Raw genomic sequence first — 15,161 nt, 5'->3', positions numbered from 1 at the left:
GCGTTGACGGCAGCGCCATGGAACATCTCCGTGTAGATGCTGGCATCCAAATATGTCTGATGCTCATGACAGGTACGTCAACATATGCCGATATAGAATGATAGGTGTGAAGTCATTTATAGTATGATAGGTGTGAAGTCATTTAAAGTATGATAGGTGTGAAGTCATTTATAGTATGATAGGTGTCTTAATACTTATAGTATGATAGGTGTGTAGATACCTATAGTATAATAGGTGTGAAGTCATTTATAGTATGATAGGTGTGAAGTAATTTATAGTATGATAGGTGTCTTAACATTTATAGTATGATAGGTGTGTAGATACCTATAGTATGATAGGTGTGAAGACATTTATAGTATGATATCTGTGTTGTCATTTATATTATGTTAGGTGTCTTACATTTATAGTATGATAGGTGTGAAGTCATTTATAGTATGATATCTGTGTTGTCATTTTTATTATGTTAGGTGTCTTAACATTTATAGGATGATAGGTGTATAGTCATTTATAGTATGACAGGTGTCTTGACATTTATAGTATCAAAGGTGTCTTGCCATTTATATTATGATAGGTGTATAGTCAATTATAGCATGATAGGTATGTAGATATTTATCAATCGAGCATGATAGGTATGTAGATATTTATCAATAGAGCATGATAGGTATATAGATATTTATCAATAGAGCATGATAGGTATGTCTACTAGACATTTATCAATCGAGCATGATAGGTATGTAGATATGTATCAATAGAGCATGATAGGTATGTAGATATTTATCAATAGAGCATGATAGGTATATAGATATTTATCAATAGAGCATGATAGGTATGTCTACTAGACATTTATCAATCGAGCATGATAGGTATGTAGATATGTATCAATAGAGCATGATAGGTATGTAGACAAAACAAAGTAATATTCCTCATCCACTGCGACATACAGGGCTCACACGTAAGACGTCTTCAGTGCAGTATTTCCTAATCGTTGGAGATCACCAAATTTAGATATAATAACACGAAATATTATGTTTGTTTTTTTGTTACTTAAAATGCATGTTATCAAGTATTTCTTTTGTTCTAATAGAGTTATATATTTCACTACCCCCTATATCTAGTGCTATATTATACAGAGGAAGACCGCACATGAAATTCATGTACCCCGCTATATATACGTAAATGATGAAAATATGTAAAGTCGTAACAATATCTTATGACAGGTGTATAGACATACATGTGTTCAAAATTAGTATTGCATGTGAGGTGAAATGGGGTACCCCACTAATGTAGATTACCACACTAATGTAGCGATGTGTGTATGTGCGTGCGTGTGTGTGTATGTGTGTGAGTGTGTGAGTGTGAGTGTGAGTGTGTGAGTGTGTGTGTGTGTGTGTGTGTGTGTGTGTGTGTGTGTGTGTGTGAGTGAGTGAGAGAGAGAGAGAGAGAGAGTGTGTGTGTGTGTGTGTGTGTGTGTGTGTGTGTGTGTGTGTGTGTGTGTGTGTGTGTGTGTGTGTGTGTGTACGAACACTCTAGTTACTCCGAGCTGACCAGTCTTTGTTTTATCTCGTTAATGCCGAACGCCAGGCTGGGTAACAACAAGTACCATCTTTCAAGTATTTTCGGTTTGAAGCAGCCAGTAGATCGAACCCCAAAACTGCCGCTCTCAGGACAGGTGCTCTATCCACACAGCAGGGATGATTGGTTACTGAATGGGCAATTTTGACCTCTGTATCCAACTGACAGATAATCTACAAATTTCGTCTTCTTGGCTTGGACATGCCGAATGCGAATGTAATGCTATGATTCTGTTACCTCGAAACCACCTATCCAATACCGTTTAGTGAACCTAAACGAGCAAATCCGATTGTAAATACTTGCAAGGGCGATAACTCTGGATGTGTTAAACGTTGCTCTTTACTTGTAAACAGCAGAAGTCCAGCTCATATGGCTTTTTGTTCCACAATCAGTAAATGCGCTTCCCTGTCAGTTGATTGTCTCGTCAAGACTTGAGTGATAACAGACCGCCGTCACATGGCTGGAGTACAGCTGTGTGACGTCACGCAGCAAACACACACTTTCGTATGTAAATTGTGTGAATGGCGTGTTCTACCGTCAGGGCGGGACATGCTCACACTTCTCACGAACACCTGGTGTCGACACTGATTTTCAGAGATCCGTCCCTTAAATAACCTATGCCTGATCTGTCACTTGATTGTCTGGTCAAGACTCGATTTACAGGCCACTGCGGTACGGTTGGTTTGGTTTGTTGTTTAACGCCGCACTCAGCAATATTCCAGCTATATGACGGCGGTCTGTAAATAATCGAGTCTGGACCAGACAATCCAGTGACAGATCAGGCATAGGTTAATTTAGGAACAGATATCATGAGCATCGATCCACGCAATTGGGATTGAAGACATGCATCAACCAAGTCAGCGAGCCCGACCACCCGATCCCGTTAGTCGCCTTTTACGACAAGCATAGTCGCCTTTTACGGCAAGCATGGGTTGCTGAAGACCTATTCTACCCCGGAATCTTCATGGGTGCGGTCCGGAAGGAGTACTGCTTTGCTGCATCAGGCAACAAACACCTTTTTTATACCAATAGATTATGACCAGTGAGTAGACATCTACCAGTTCATTATGACAGGCGTGCAAATATTTACAAATTTACAAATACCACATTAATGACGCGTGTAGATATGTATCAATTATACCAAAATAACATTTCAGACACGACCAGTACCAATAATTGTACGCGCCTTTGCTTGAGAAAGACAATTAGCGTGCCTGTTTCTTTATGATCTTTTGGCAATGACAGATATCGATCTTCTTGATGCCAAATGTGAGTAGAAAAGCGGGATTCGAGTCTTCTGCCACCGCGACAAGGAGAAGGTACCAATTACATTTACGTTTTTATGGGGTTTGTCGTTCAATCAGTATGTTGAAAGTGCGTGTGATTTGGTAGCTTTTGGTTAATGGCAGCGAACTCCTTAATCATCTTAATGAACTTGTAATGAGTGTTTATGTTAGGCCCATCAACATGGCCAAGTGCATGTTATATTTAGGTGATTAAAAATAAGCTTAAGTGAAATGTATACTTGTCCCGCGAGATGCAGTTTACACCCCGAGTTCGCTAGGACCAAGTGTCTGATCACTGAAACTGTCCTTGACTAACCTCTTTGTTTGTTAGTTTGCTTAACAAACCGAAAAACATAATCAAGCGCACTGGGATTCGAACCCACGATCATAGGTTTCAGGCGTGCCGATGGAATACACGCCAAATTGTGGCTCAATAGACAACTGGCCCACCCGCGCTTCAACTATCCTTAAGATCGTAGATGATAATTGCAAGTAGTCCTTATGACCACTAAGTAGTTGGAATATATACCTTTGAAAACAACAAGTCATGGAAAATGTCCCCAATCAGATCTATTCACTTTGTTTCGAGTGAGTGAGTGAGTGAGTTTGGTTTAACGTTGCTTTTAACAGTATTCTAGTTATATCACGGCGTGTCAGCTTAATGTGGGAGGAAAGCCCGAAGTGATGCAGGTCTCAGACGTTTACCACTTCGGTGAAACCCACGAACACTTGTATGGTGCTGACAAACCTGGAAAGTCCACAGCAATATTCCAGATATATGACGGAGGTCTGTAAATAATCGAGTCTTGACCAGACAAGCCAGTGGTTCACAAAATGAGCATCGATCTACGCAATTGAGATACAATGACATGCATCAACCAAGTCAGCGAGCCTGACCACCCGATCCTGTTAGTCGCCTCTTACGACAAGCATAGTCATCACTTGGGGCTTTCCTCCAACATTAAGCTGACACGCCGCGATATAACTGGAATACTGTTAAAAGCAACGTTAAACCCAACTCACTCACTCACTCACTCACTCGAAACAAAGTGAATAAATCTGATTGGGGATATTTTCCATGACTTGTTGCTCTCAAAGGTATATATTCCAACTACTTAGTGGCCATAAGGATTACTTGTAATTATCATCTACGATCTTAAGGATAGTTGAGGCGCAGGTGGGCCAGTTGTCTAAGGCGCCACAATTTGGCTTGCATCCGGCACGCCCGAAACCTATGATCGTGGGTTCGAATCCCAGTTCGCTTGATTATGTTTTTCGGTTTGTCAGCACCATAAACGTGGTCATGGGTTTCTGAGACCTGCATCACTTCGGGCTTTCCTCCCACATCAAGCTGACACGCCTTGATATAACTGGAATACTGTTCAAAGCGGTGTTAAACCAAACTCACTCACTCACACTGATACATCAGAATACAACTTCAGGACTCGTCACAAATGTATAGGTAGCATGTTGTATGTTGGTAAAAATACGTTACAGTGTTATAAAAAAAATTAAAATTAAATTGTTCAGCTTGTTTCATTTCATCTTTTGTTGTTTTATCGTGATTTCTGGAATGTGGTATATTATTGACAGGTGGTCTCTGCACACGGCACTGTAAACACATGGGCGACGAGTTCATGGTCTTCATTCCACCTGTTAATGACAGCACAAATATCGTCATCATAGGACCCGCAAATATTTCCCTCAAGCCCTATGGGGAATTGAAGATAGAGATAACTAACGACAGTTCCACCACTACATCCTTCATGTACCTCAAAGTAGACCAACCAACCGCTGCACCCGAGGGACTAACTGCACCCAACCTTAAGGTGTTGAATATAAATGCAACAGAGCCTGTCAACGTGTATGTACAATCATCCCAGGGCGGCGCCTTCACGGCGTTGAGAAAACCAGCTTATAAATTGCTACCCAAAGGCTTCGTGATCGCTACCACTGACCCAGGTCCTGCATGTAGTACATATGTAGTGGTGGTTGCCTATGTGGATGACGTCATGATCAACGGAACAATTCGTGGCGATAATGCACATGCAGTCTTTGAACATACGAATAAGATATTGTTCAATGGTGATACATTTTATGAGAGAATCGAGAGAAAAGGAGAGACGTTTCTCATTACGAGCAAAATGGATTTATCCGGGACTATTATCTACCCTGATAAACCAGTTGCCGTGTATGCGGGAGTTGAATGTGGAAAATCCACTTCTAGTGTTTTACTTAAAACCATACAGATTCCTGTCATAACCCAACAAAGCTCATCATATATCCCTGTATCCATCAACCATGAAAGCTTTACCAATGCGACATTCAAAGAAATTAGAAGAGACGGTGCCCGGAAGGACATCGGTCCAGCGGTCGAGCAAACTGAACGAAGTATTCAGTCGTCGTGGATGGTGGTACAAACTGTGAAGATACATACGCTGGACACACATGGCTTACAGAATAGTTTTCTTCAGACCCTTTTCAACATGTATGCCAAGTTTAACTACAGCTTAGTGGCATTCAAGGGCTTCAACACAACTATCGTCATTGTTCAGACAAAGTGCGATGATTGTGACTCCAGCTTCCTACTTGACCAGGTCGACATCTACGGAAGTGACATCATTGTTCTCCTGAACACCAGCAGCACACTCTCCTTTCAAACAGAGGTGGAACCAGGAATCCATTTTCTTCAGTCACCAACGGTATTCCGACTCTACGCTTATGGGATCAGTAATACTTCGGTCTACAGTTACGATGCGCCTTGTGTTTCCCGTAACTTTTCAGGTGTGTGGTATTTCTTTTCTAAAATATATAACTGTCCCACTGACAAAGGGTTTTGTGTTTCAATATTTCTTCATGCTCGTTGTCTTCAGTAGGACGTCTACGAACTGTTTTGGAATTTGTCCGTCCACAATCAAGCGCCTGGTATTGTAAACAAAACATTAACACAGCGGTGATGGACCCTCATTGGGTACACTCATATCTAGCTTTCTGTTGTTCATATCGAGTTCAATAAAGGCTAAAACCAACAGGGAAATTATTTGGATCTTTTGCAAAACATACCTCAGCCCCGAAGGCTTGTATTCACATGACTGATGTTCTTTGTTCTGTTGCAGTAAACAAAGTTCAAAAGACAACGGAGAATGACACACATGCATCGGTCACATCGAAGAGTGACGAGACATCTGTGACAACGGAAAGTGACCAGTCAGCCGAAACAACGACCAGTGCAGTGTCATCTGTGACAACGGAAAGGGATCAGTCCTCCGTAACAACGGACAGAGAAGTATCATCCGTGACAATGAACAGCGCCGAGACATCCGTGACAACGGAAAGTGATGTATCATCCGCAACAAATAACAGCGCCGAGACATTCGTGACAACGGAAAGTGATGTATCATCCGTGACAATGAACAGCGCCGAGACATCCGTGACAACGGAAAGTGATGTATCATCCGTGACAATGAACAGCGCCGAGACATCCGTGACAACGGAAAGTGATGTATCATCCGTGACAATGAACAGCGCCGAGACATCCGTGACAACGGAAAGAGACCGGTCATCCGTGACAACGGAGGGTACCACGGCATCAGCTGAGATTCACACCATTCACACCACAATATCGACTATAACATGGAGCACAGACCAAACACCACCCGAGTCACCAAGCGGTCCCACATCTGCAACTGGCACGATAACGCCCAACATGAGCCCAGCTGGAACAAACAAGTCTGAAATGAGAAGAATCTGTCCAAATAAATCCTGTGTATGCAGAAGCAAGGCAAGCCCGCCTGATACACGTGACTCACAGCTAGCGGCACTGAAAGCTCATTTGGCAGTTGATACCCGAAACGTCGGTGCCAAGTTTCGGTCCAAGAACAGCATCCAGGACCGCCGACCTTTGGCCACAGCGCTGGGGTGTGTTGGAATCATTATCACCTTCAGTCCGATGGTAATAATCTTCCTCTTGGACATAAGGAAGCTGGTAACTGCTGTAAAAAGATTGTATGCCATTTGATAGATGGGTCATCGGAACATATTTACTGCGATATGTACACTTGCTGGCTGAATAAAATGTACTTGTTGGCGGCGATATATGTCACAGCGGAACAACTTGCTGGCTGAGAGAGCTGTTTTCTCTGTACATGTAGACGGCAACATATGTCACAGCGGAACAACTTTCTGGCTGAGTGAGACGTTTGTCTCTGTACCCGTAGACGGTGATATATGTCACAGCGGAACAACTTGCTGGCTGAGTGAGGTCCTTGCTTTTGTGCATACGGACAACTTTGCTACAGCGGTACTACATACTGAATAAATGAGTGGGTGGTTTGATGCAACCGATTTGACGAGAGACTGGGATACCGTCTGGGAGTGGGACATATGGCATAGACTTATAATATTTCCGAATGATGATTGGTCCCTCAGTACAAAGCTTTTTAAAGTTGTTAATCCCTCCACATAAACAATCAGACTTAAAGAACGATTGAAGATCATTTAAAGAGATATACACCTAATTGCAGTCGTGACACCTACCCTTTCTGATCAGTACATTCACTTCAACTCCAGCAACCCCCCCAAACACTGGCACCAAATCCAGACTGACCAAGAGTGCCAAGAACATCTGCTGCAGCAACCTTGACCTTGGCCATGAACTAAAACATCTGCAGCCAGCAAGTTTTCAGCAATCTCAACCAGTTACAGTCAGGACGACAATCCCCACCACGCTCCAGCCCAAACCAACCCGCCCAGAATCCGCCCCCATCACATTCACCCTACACTACGTTGGCAAGAACTCTCATCAAATCAAAGGATGACTAAAGCACCAATCAGGCTTCGATGCCATCTTCGCTACCTCCCCATCCCGTAGTACCATCCTCCATCCTAATGGGCGCAACCCTCCCTCCTACAAGCAACCCCCGACAAGAGTGATCTATAAGACTAAATGTCACTACGGCAACTCGTACATCGGGGATACCTCCCGCCCAGCAGATACCTGCGTCAAAGAAGTAAAGACTTCAACAGCCAAAGCAGACGACAACTCAGTCCTCTCAGATCACCAGCAACAATTCCCTAGCCATCAAATTCAGTTTGGCAAAGTCGAAATCCTCTCAACCAAGCATCAGGACTTCACCAAAGGAAGATTCCAAGAAGCTTTAGAAAACCGCCATCACAAACCTTTGATCAACACAGATCACGGGTATAACATCTCATCTGCCTATGAAAATTTAACCAAGCAATAGACGGTTTTCATTAGGATCCAAATAGGTTGTCACAACTGTTTAATCTTTTAATCCTTATTCTTACTGTAATCTGGCTTCATTAGATGTGTGATCATTATCTGTGTGTTATTTGTTTTTCTTACTGAACATTTGGCTTCATCCAATCATCTATGTGTTACTTGTTATTTACTTGTTAATCTTATGCATATATACCTCTCATCACTTGGTTGTTGTCACTCCAGCTTGATAACGGTGTAAGAAATTACATCGAAACGTCGCTGTATGCAATAAACCAGAAGTTGTTTTCCATACAGTAGTTCGTTTTCTTACCTACTCACCCTCTTCTAGAACTCCAATCAAACAGTCATTAGTTATGTTTTAATGATAAAATACTATCAACTGAAAGGCAAAAGAAAGTATACCGGGTTCGTTTGTTATGCAATAGAAAATTGAAAGAACTGTGGTTATATTTGATTAGGTTTTTTTAACCATCACATATTCATGCAACAGCTTGTAAACGTGATCTGTGGCGGGGTAATTTTGTGTGAAAAGGATTGGTTCGATGAAGACTAGGGTAAAAATGAAATGTAAATTTGTGTCAAAAAAGGCACATTTATTGATTTTCAAAGATCTAATGTCTAAGATACTCAACTGCAGTTGTGTAATATTCGATATATAAAATTATATTTTAAGAAATAAAACAATATAGAATTATTTTTTGACGTGATGACTAAGCGCCAGTGCATTTCTTTTGGGAATATCGCTAACTTTTCAATTGAAATTCAAACATTAAAATCAACTAAGAGATACGGTTCCTTGTGCTCCTCATTATATTCGTTTGAAAAAATAAAATCGATATTTTACTCAAGTGAAATAGGCATAATGTCGAAACTGCTGCAGTCTGACTCAATGTCACAGTCTAGATTACGGCCATGAAGATGAGTACGACAATATAAAATAAATAGAACATTAGACTTTTCTTGTCAAATAAAAGTTAATCTCATCTTGTGACATTAAAAGTGCAATTGTTTTTTTTACACGAGGCTAAATGTATGTGATAAACATATTATTTAACCAGAAAAGATAAGCTATATGACGTCATGTATTGTGCACCACTGACAAACTATTTCGTCAAATTTCCATTTCCTTTGAGAATAATTGATAATAACAATATGCGAGCGGAAAGCCAAGTAAATTAGCATTTAACAGATGAAAATACGAAGACGGATATTCGTATTCGTAACAATCAATATATTTCAACAAAAGGAATGCATTCACTCTTTGAAACCATTTTCATTTTGACAACAATCGGACATGTTCAATGAAAGACCATGTATAAATATTAAAGCTAACGTATTTGTTCACTAATATTTACAATACTTCTTATGATGCTAAGCTTATCTGTTGATGAAAACAGTCAATGCAGGGCAGTCCACTTATGTACAAGAGTTTGAATATTCGACACAATGATCAACGGACAGACAGAAATAAAACATGGATAAAACGTATTTTAAGCGTCGATTGAATTTGTCACTCGTTGGCAAACATATGCCCTTAGTTTTAACCGAGAAAGGTAATTTAATTATCCATTGTGTGATACAAACAATAGAGTTTTAGTACTAAGAAAAAACACAGCTGGGACTTGTAAAATGAATAAATACTTGAATAAAATGTGTTGATCATATTTCATTAGTATCATGATATGCACTTGACGATAACGTGACTACTTTTACAGTAAATATATACGAGGTGCTTAGCTACCAAGATTCGAGAATAAACTGCTGTCAGTGAAACAAAGACAGACATAGTGGGTGGGTTAGTGGGTTAGTTATTGAAACCCGTTGGTGGGTTAGTGGGTTAGTTATTGAAACCCATGGGTGGGTTAGTGGGTAAGTTGTTGAAACCCACGAGGAATTGGAACAGGAACAAGAACAGGGATGACAGACAAAAGTTAAAAATCTGTACAAATCTGAATTTCCAACCTACAATTAATCGGCGGGTCCGAAGATGGCAAATCATGGGTGTTAAGACCGGTGTAATGGTAAAAAAAATACCCCGGATCAATATGTAACATACAAACTACTTAGGTTAAATATGTAACGTCTAACGTGCGTATTTTCAAAGTGTATTTGAAAGGTTACCCAGTAGAGTACTACCCACTGTATAATGACCAAGTTTCCTTTGAAAAGTGACCCAATAGAGTACTACCCACTGTATAATGACCAAGTTTCCGTTGAAAAGTGACCCAATAGAATACTGCCCACTCTATAATGACCACGTTTCCGTTGCAAAGTGACCCAATAGAGTACTGCCCATTGTATAACGACCAAGTTTCCGTTGAAAAGTGACCCAATAGAGTACTACCCACTGTATAATGACCAAGTGTCCGTTGAAAAGTGACCCAATAGAGTGCTGCCCACTATATAACGACCATGTTTCCGTTGAAAAGTGACCCAATAGAGTACTACCCACTGTATAATGACCAAGTTTCCGTTGAAAAGTGACCCAATAGAGTTCTGCCCACTGTATAATGACCAAGTTTCCGTTGAAAAGTGACCAAATGGAGTACTACCCACTGTATAATGACCAAGTTTCCGTTGAAAAGTGACCCAATAGAGTTCTGCCCACTGTATAATGACCAAGTTTCCGTTGAAAAGTGACCAAATGGAGTACTACCCATTGTATAACGACCAAGTTTCCGTTGAAAAGTGACCCAATAGAGTACTACCCACTGTATAATGACCAAGTGTCCGTTGAAAAGTGACCCAATAGAGTGCTGCCCACTATATAACGACCAAGTTTCCGTTGAAAAGTGACCCAATAGAGTACTACCCACTGTATAATGACCAAGTTTCCGTTGAAAAGTGACCCAATAGAGTTCTGCCCACTGTATAATGACCAAGTTTCCGTTGAAAAGTGACCAAATGGAGTACTACCCATTGTATAATGACCAAGTTTCCTTTGAAAAGTGACCCAATAGATTACTACCCACTGTATAATGACCAAGTTTCCGTTGAAAAGTGACCCAATAGAGTTCTGCCCACTGTATAATGACCAAGTTTCCGTTGAAAAGTGACCAAATGGAGTACTACCCATTGTATAACGACCAAGTTTCCGTTGAAAAGTGACCCAATAGAGTACTACCCACTGTATAATGACCAAGTGTCCGTTGAAAAGTGACCCAATAGAGTGCTGCCCACTATATAACGACCAAGTTTCCGTTGAAAAGTGACCCAATAGAGTACTACCCACTGTATAATGACCAAGTTTCCGTTGAAAAGTGACCCAATAGAGTTCTGCCCACTGTATAATGACCAAGTTTCCGTTGAAAAGTGACCCAATAGAGTACTGCCCACTGTATAATGACCAAGTTTCCGTTGAAAAGTGACCCAATAGAGTGCTGCCCACTGTATAATGACCAAGTTTCCGTTGAAAAGTGACCCAATAGAGTGCTGCCCACTGTATAATGACCAAGTTTCCGTTGAAAAGTGACCCAATAGAGTACTACCCACTGTATAATGACCAAGTTCCCGTTGAAAAGTGACCCAATAGATTACTACTCTCTGTATAATGACCAAGTGTCCGTTGAAAAGTGACCCAATAGAGTGCTGCCCACTGTATAACGACCAAGTTTCCGTTGAAAAAGTGACCCAATAGAGTACTAACCACTGTATAATGACCAAGTTTCCGTTGAAGAGTGACCCAATAGAGTACTGCCCACTGTATAATGACTAAGTTTCCGTTGAAAAATGACCCAATAGAGTACTACCCACTGTATAATGACCAAGTTTCCGTTGAAAAGTGACCCAATAGAGTACTGCCCACTGTATAATGACCAAGTTTCCGTTGAAAAGTGACCCAATAGATTACTACCCACTGTATAATGACCAAGTGTCCGTTGAAAAGTGACCCAATAGATTACTACCCACTGTATAATGACCAAGTTTGCGTTGAAAAGTGACCCAATGGAGTACTGCTAACTGTATAATGACCAAGTTTCCGTTGAAAAGTGATCCAATGGTGTACTACCCATTGTATAATGACCAAGTTTTCGTTGAAAAGTGACTCGTTAAATATGTTCCCCACTCACCCACCCACTTTGTCAGTGCTTTCTTGACAGGGCATTGCAGTCGCCCAATTCTATATTACAACATTTTAGCGGTGAAAATTGACCCTGGGTCACTTTTCAAGGGGCCTCACTTTTCAGCGTTACACCGGAAGCCCATTCAAAGGGTTGTTTTAAATCAACATTCAGGCAGCGCATCAAAACAGAAGTTCAGAAAATATATGTGAACACGATTGGTGGTCTAATACCTTTAGTGGACATATTCATTGTTCAATGACTAGCAGTTGTACATTTGAGTAGAACCAATGAGAGGCCTGTCGCACATGATGGTTAGGAAGCTGCGTGTGAAGAAAGTATTACTACTGACGTATGTGTGTCGCAGAAGACAAATTATAGTAACACGACGATCCTGTGGCCATAGCGATATTATCTACAGTGCGATAGGGTAGCAAGCAGAAAAATAATTTTTTGAGTGATCGAAATATTTGATGTCTCCGCGCTGCGGATTGTACGTTAATCTGGGTTGCCATTTATAAACCCGCTTCATTCTGTTGTTGACACACCGCCGGCTCGCAGAGCAGAATGTCGGTGGTTCGACCCACGGCCACGTCATACTAAAGACGCTCGGCATTAAGAGGATAACACAAGGACTGCTTGGAGTCAGTATACTTTGTCTGAGTGGGGAAAACATGTTCCAACTGCGGGATGGTATCTAGGTGGGCTATACAACCGGCATAAGACCAACCCACCCACCCACCCACCCACCCACCCACCCACACACACACACACACACACACACACACACACACACACACACACACACACACACACACACACACACACACACACACACACACACATGTATTCACGTCGCATAAATATAGAATGTCTAGTGACCATGACTTTGCTGACAGTCTATGCAATTTCTGTAAAGAAGACTTAGATGGTGAATACCATGCATTATTTATATGTCCAGTTTATACTTATTGAAGGATAAGACATTTGCCACCTCGTATTATTATCAATATCCTACCCTACACAAGTTTGTATTGTTACTCACAACAAATGACGACAGCATTTTATTTCAGCTAGCTCTTTATATTGATAAAATGTTTAAACTTCCAAAGCCAATATTAACTGAAGCGCTCTCTCACAATATGTCAAATATTATTCAACCATCTGTACTATTGTACTATAAATTCTGTTCTGTTCTGTTCAGTTCTGTTAAATTCTGTCAATCTGATGCTGCAAAATGCAAGGGAGTTGCGAGATAGCTAAGTGAGACTGCCTTCCTCTCTATCCACACGTGATTTTAAGATAAAGTTTCGTTAAGCCACAATGTCTTTTTGGGGTGGTTGATTCCCGAGTCCGATTCACCACATGGGTAAATGGTGTGAAGCCCATTTCATGCGTCCCCAACCCTGATATTGCTGGAATATTGCAAAAAGCGGCGTAAAACTACATTCACTCACACTGTCTTTATGTAAATTCCTTCTCGGGTCGAAGCTTCAGCGTAGTATACTGGTTGATCACGTGGTTTGTTTGTTTGTTTGTTATCACTCAGTATAATTCCAGCTATATGACGGCGGTCTGTAAATAATCGAGTCTGGACCAGACAGTCCAGTGATTGAAAACATGAGCATCGATCTACGCAATTGGGATACGATGACATGCTTCAACCAACTCAGCGAGCGTGACCACCCTATCCCGTTAGTCGCCTTTTGTGAAAAGCATGGTAACTTGTTATATAAGATGCAGAGAGACAAATAGAAAGATATTTTTATTTTGCCCTCACTCATGGAGAAAATAGACATGCATACAGTGAAACCCCGTAATACCGGAAACCCCGTAATACCGGAAACCCAACAATAACTGCCATTACTTATATGCACAAACCTAAGACTCGGTCCCAATGATTCGGTAATCCGGATATGTGTGAATCTGAACTATTCACTGGGAAGTGCACAGTCCGGATGAACGGGGTTTACGGTACATGATACAGAACATACATATCGAAATGATTGTAACAGGACAGGGCCACTGGCCAAGTGATTTGTGACGGACGTATATCACCAGCAGAATTAACTTTAATGAACGTAAATGCGTTCCAGTAGTTGTGAATGTTAGACAATGGACATTATTCGAATACGATGGGACGCATTTTACATGAATGCCAGCGTAGGTTGTGACAATGTTAAAGTGTTGACTTGTCTTGTTTACAAAACACCCGGGTCTTGTTCTTTGTTGATAAAAGCATGTGACCCAGTAGAAATTGTATATACAAGCCCTAACTTACAAAACTTACGACGCCTACACACAACACCACACCTGAATGTGACCAGGCCGCACCGGAACGTTGACCGGAGTGAGTGAGTGAGTGAGTGAGTGAGTGAGTGAGTGAATTTAACGGCGCATTGAACAATATTGGAGTATATAACACAGATTCACCTCAAGGGAGTGGACAGCGGATTGGTATGGTTCTGACAAACCTAGCAATGCAAACTGGTTGATCATACTGCAGGTCCGGGCACGCCTAGGGGACGCAACTCTGCACAGAGTCACTGTGCCTCCTAATGGGAATTGATCAGGAGCATTTCTTCATACGCCCCGACAACATGTGCAGGTACATCATATCAGACTTGTGTCTGTTGGACTGATTTACCTTCAGTGCTCAGTTCGACCGTACCAACTCTGCAATTAGTAGTTAAGTGTCTATTTCCAGAGTGCATGATTCTCGTGGGAATGTCTCAATCCACAACCGGCTAGCACTTACTAAACAAGGAGTTTAAGTACGTTAAAAGCCCAGTGGCAGCTTATTTCAATAAATGACACCGGATGAACCGTGCAAAGCTTGTTTGTACATACCATGGGACAGAAAAGATTTGAAAGGTATGACTATTAATAGTATTCGATCATACAAAATTGTAAAAGCATGTTGAAATGTAAAGATTACAAAATAGGCGCCTTATTGAATAGAGTCGCAAAATGAAATGGTATAAGGTCATAACACTGATG

General features: G+C 41.2%; 1 protein-coding gene across 1 annotated transcript; it reads left to right on the top strand.

The window, feature by feature from the left end:
- Positions 1-4,456: 4,456 nt before the first annotated feature.
- LOC125376930 lies at positions 4,457-8,162 on the top strand. The gene is made up of 2 exons (XM_048389525.1): positions 4,457-5,642; positions 5,975-8,162. Exons 1-2 carry the CDS (start codon positions 4,481-4,483, stop codon positions 6,874-6,876), a joined length of 2,064 nt encoding a protein of 687 aa, XP_048245482.1. The 5' UTR covers positions 4,457-4,480; the 3' UTR covers positions 6,877-8,162.
- Positions 8,163-15,161: the final 6,999 nt, after the last annotated feature.

The sequence above is a fragment of the Haliotis rufescens genome, unplaced genomic scaffold (genome assembly GCF_023055435.1).
Source record: "Haliotis rufescens isolate VD_foot unplaced genomic scaffold, xgHalRufe1.0.p SCAF_8, whole genome shotgun sequence".
Taxonomy (NCBI): domain Eukaryota; kingdom Metazoa; phylum Mollusca; class Gastropoda; order Lepetellida; family Haliotidae; genus Haliotis; species Haliotis rufescens.
The sequence above is the reverse complement of the archived record's forward strand: the minus strand, read 5'-3'. Positions and strand labels throughout refer to the sequence as shown.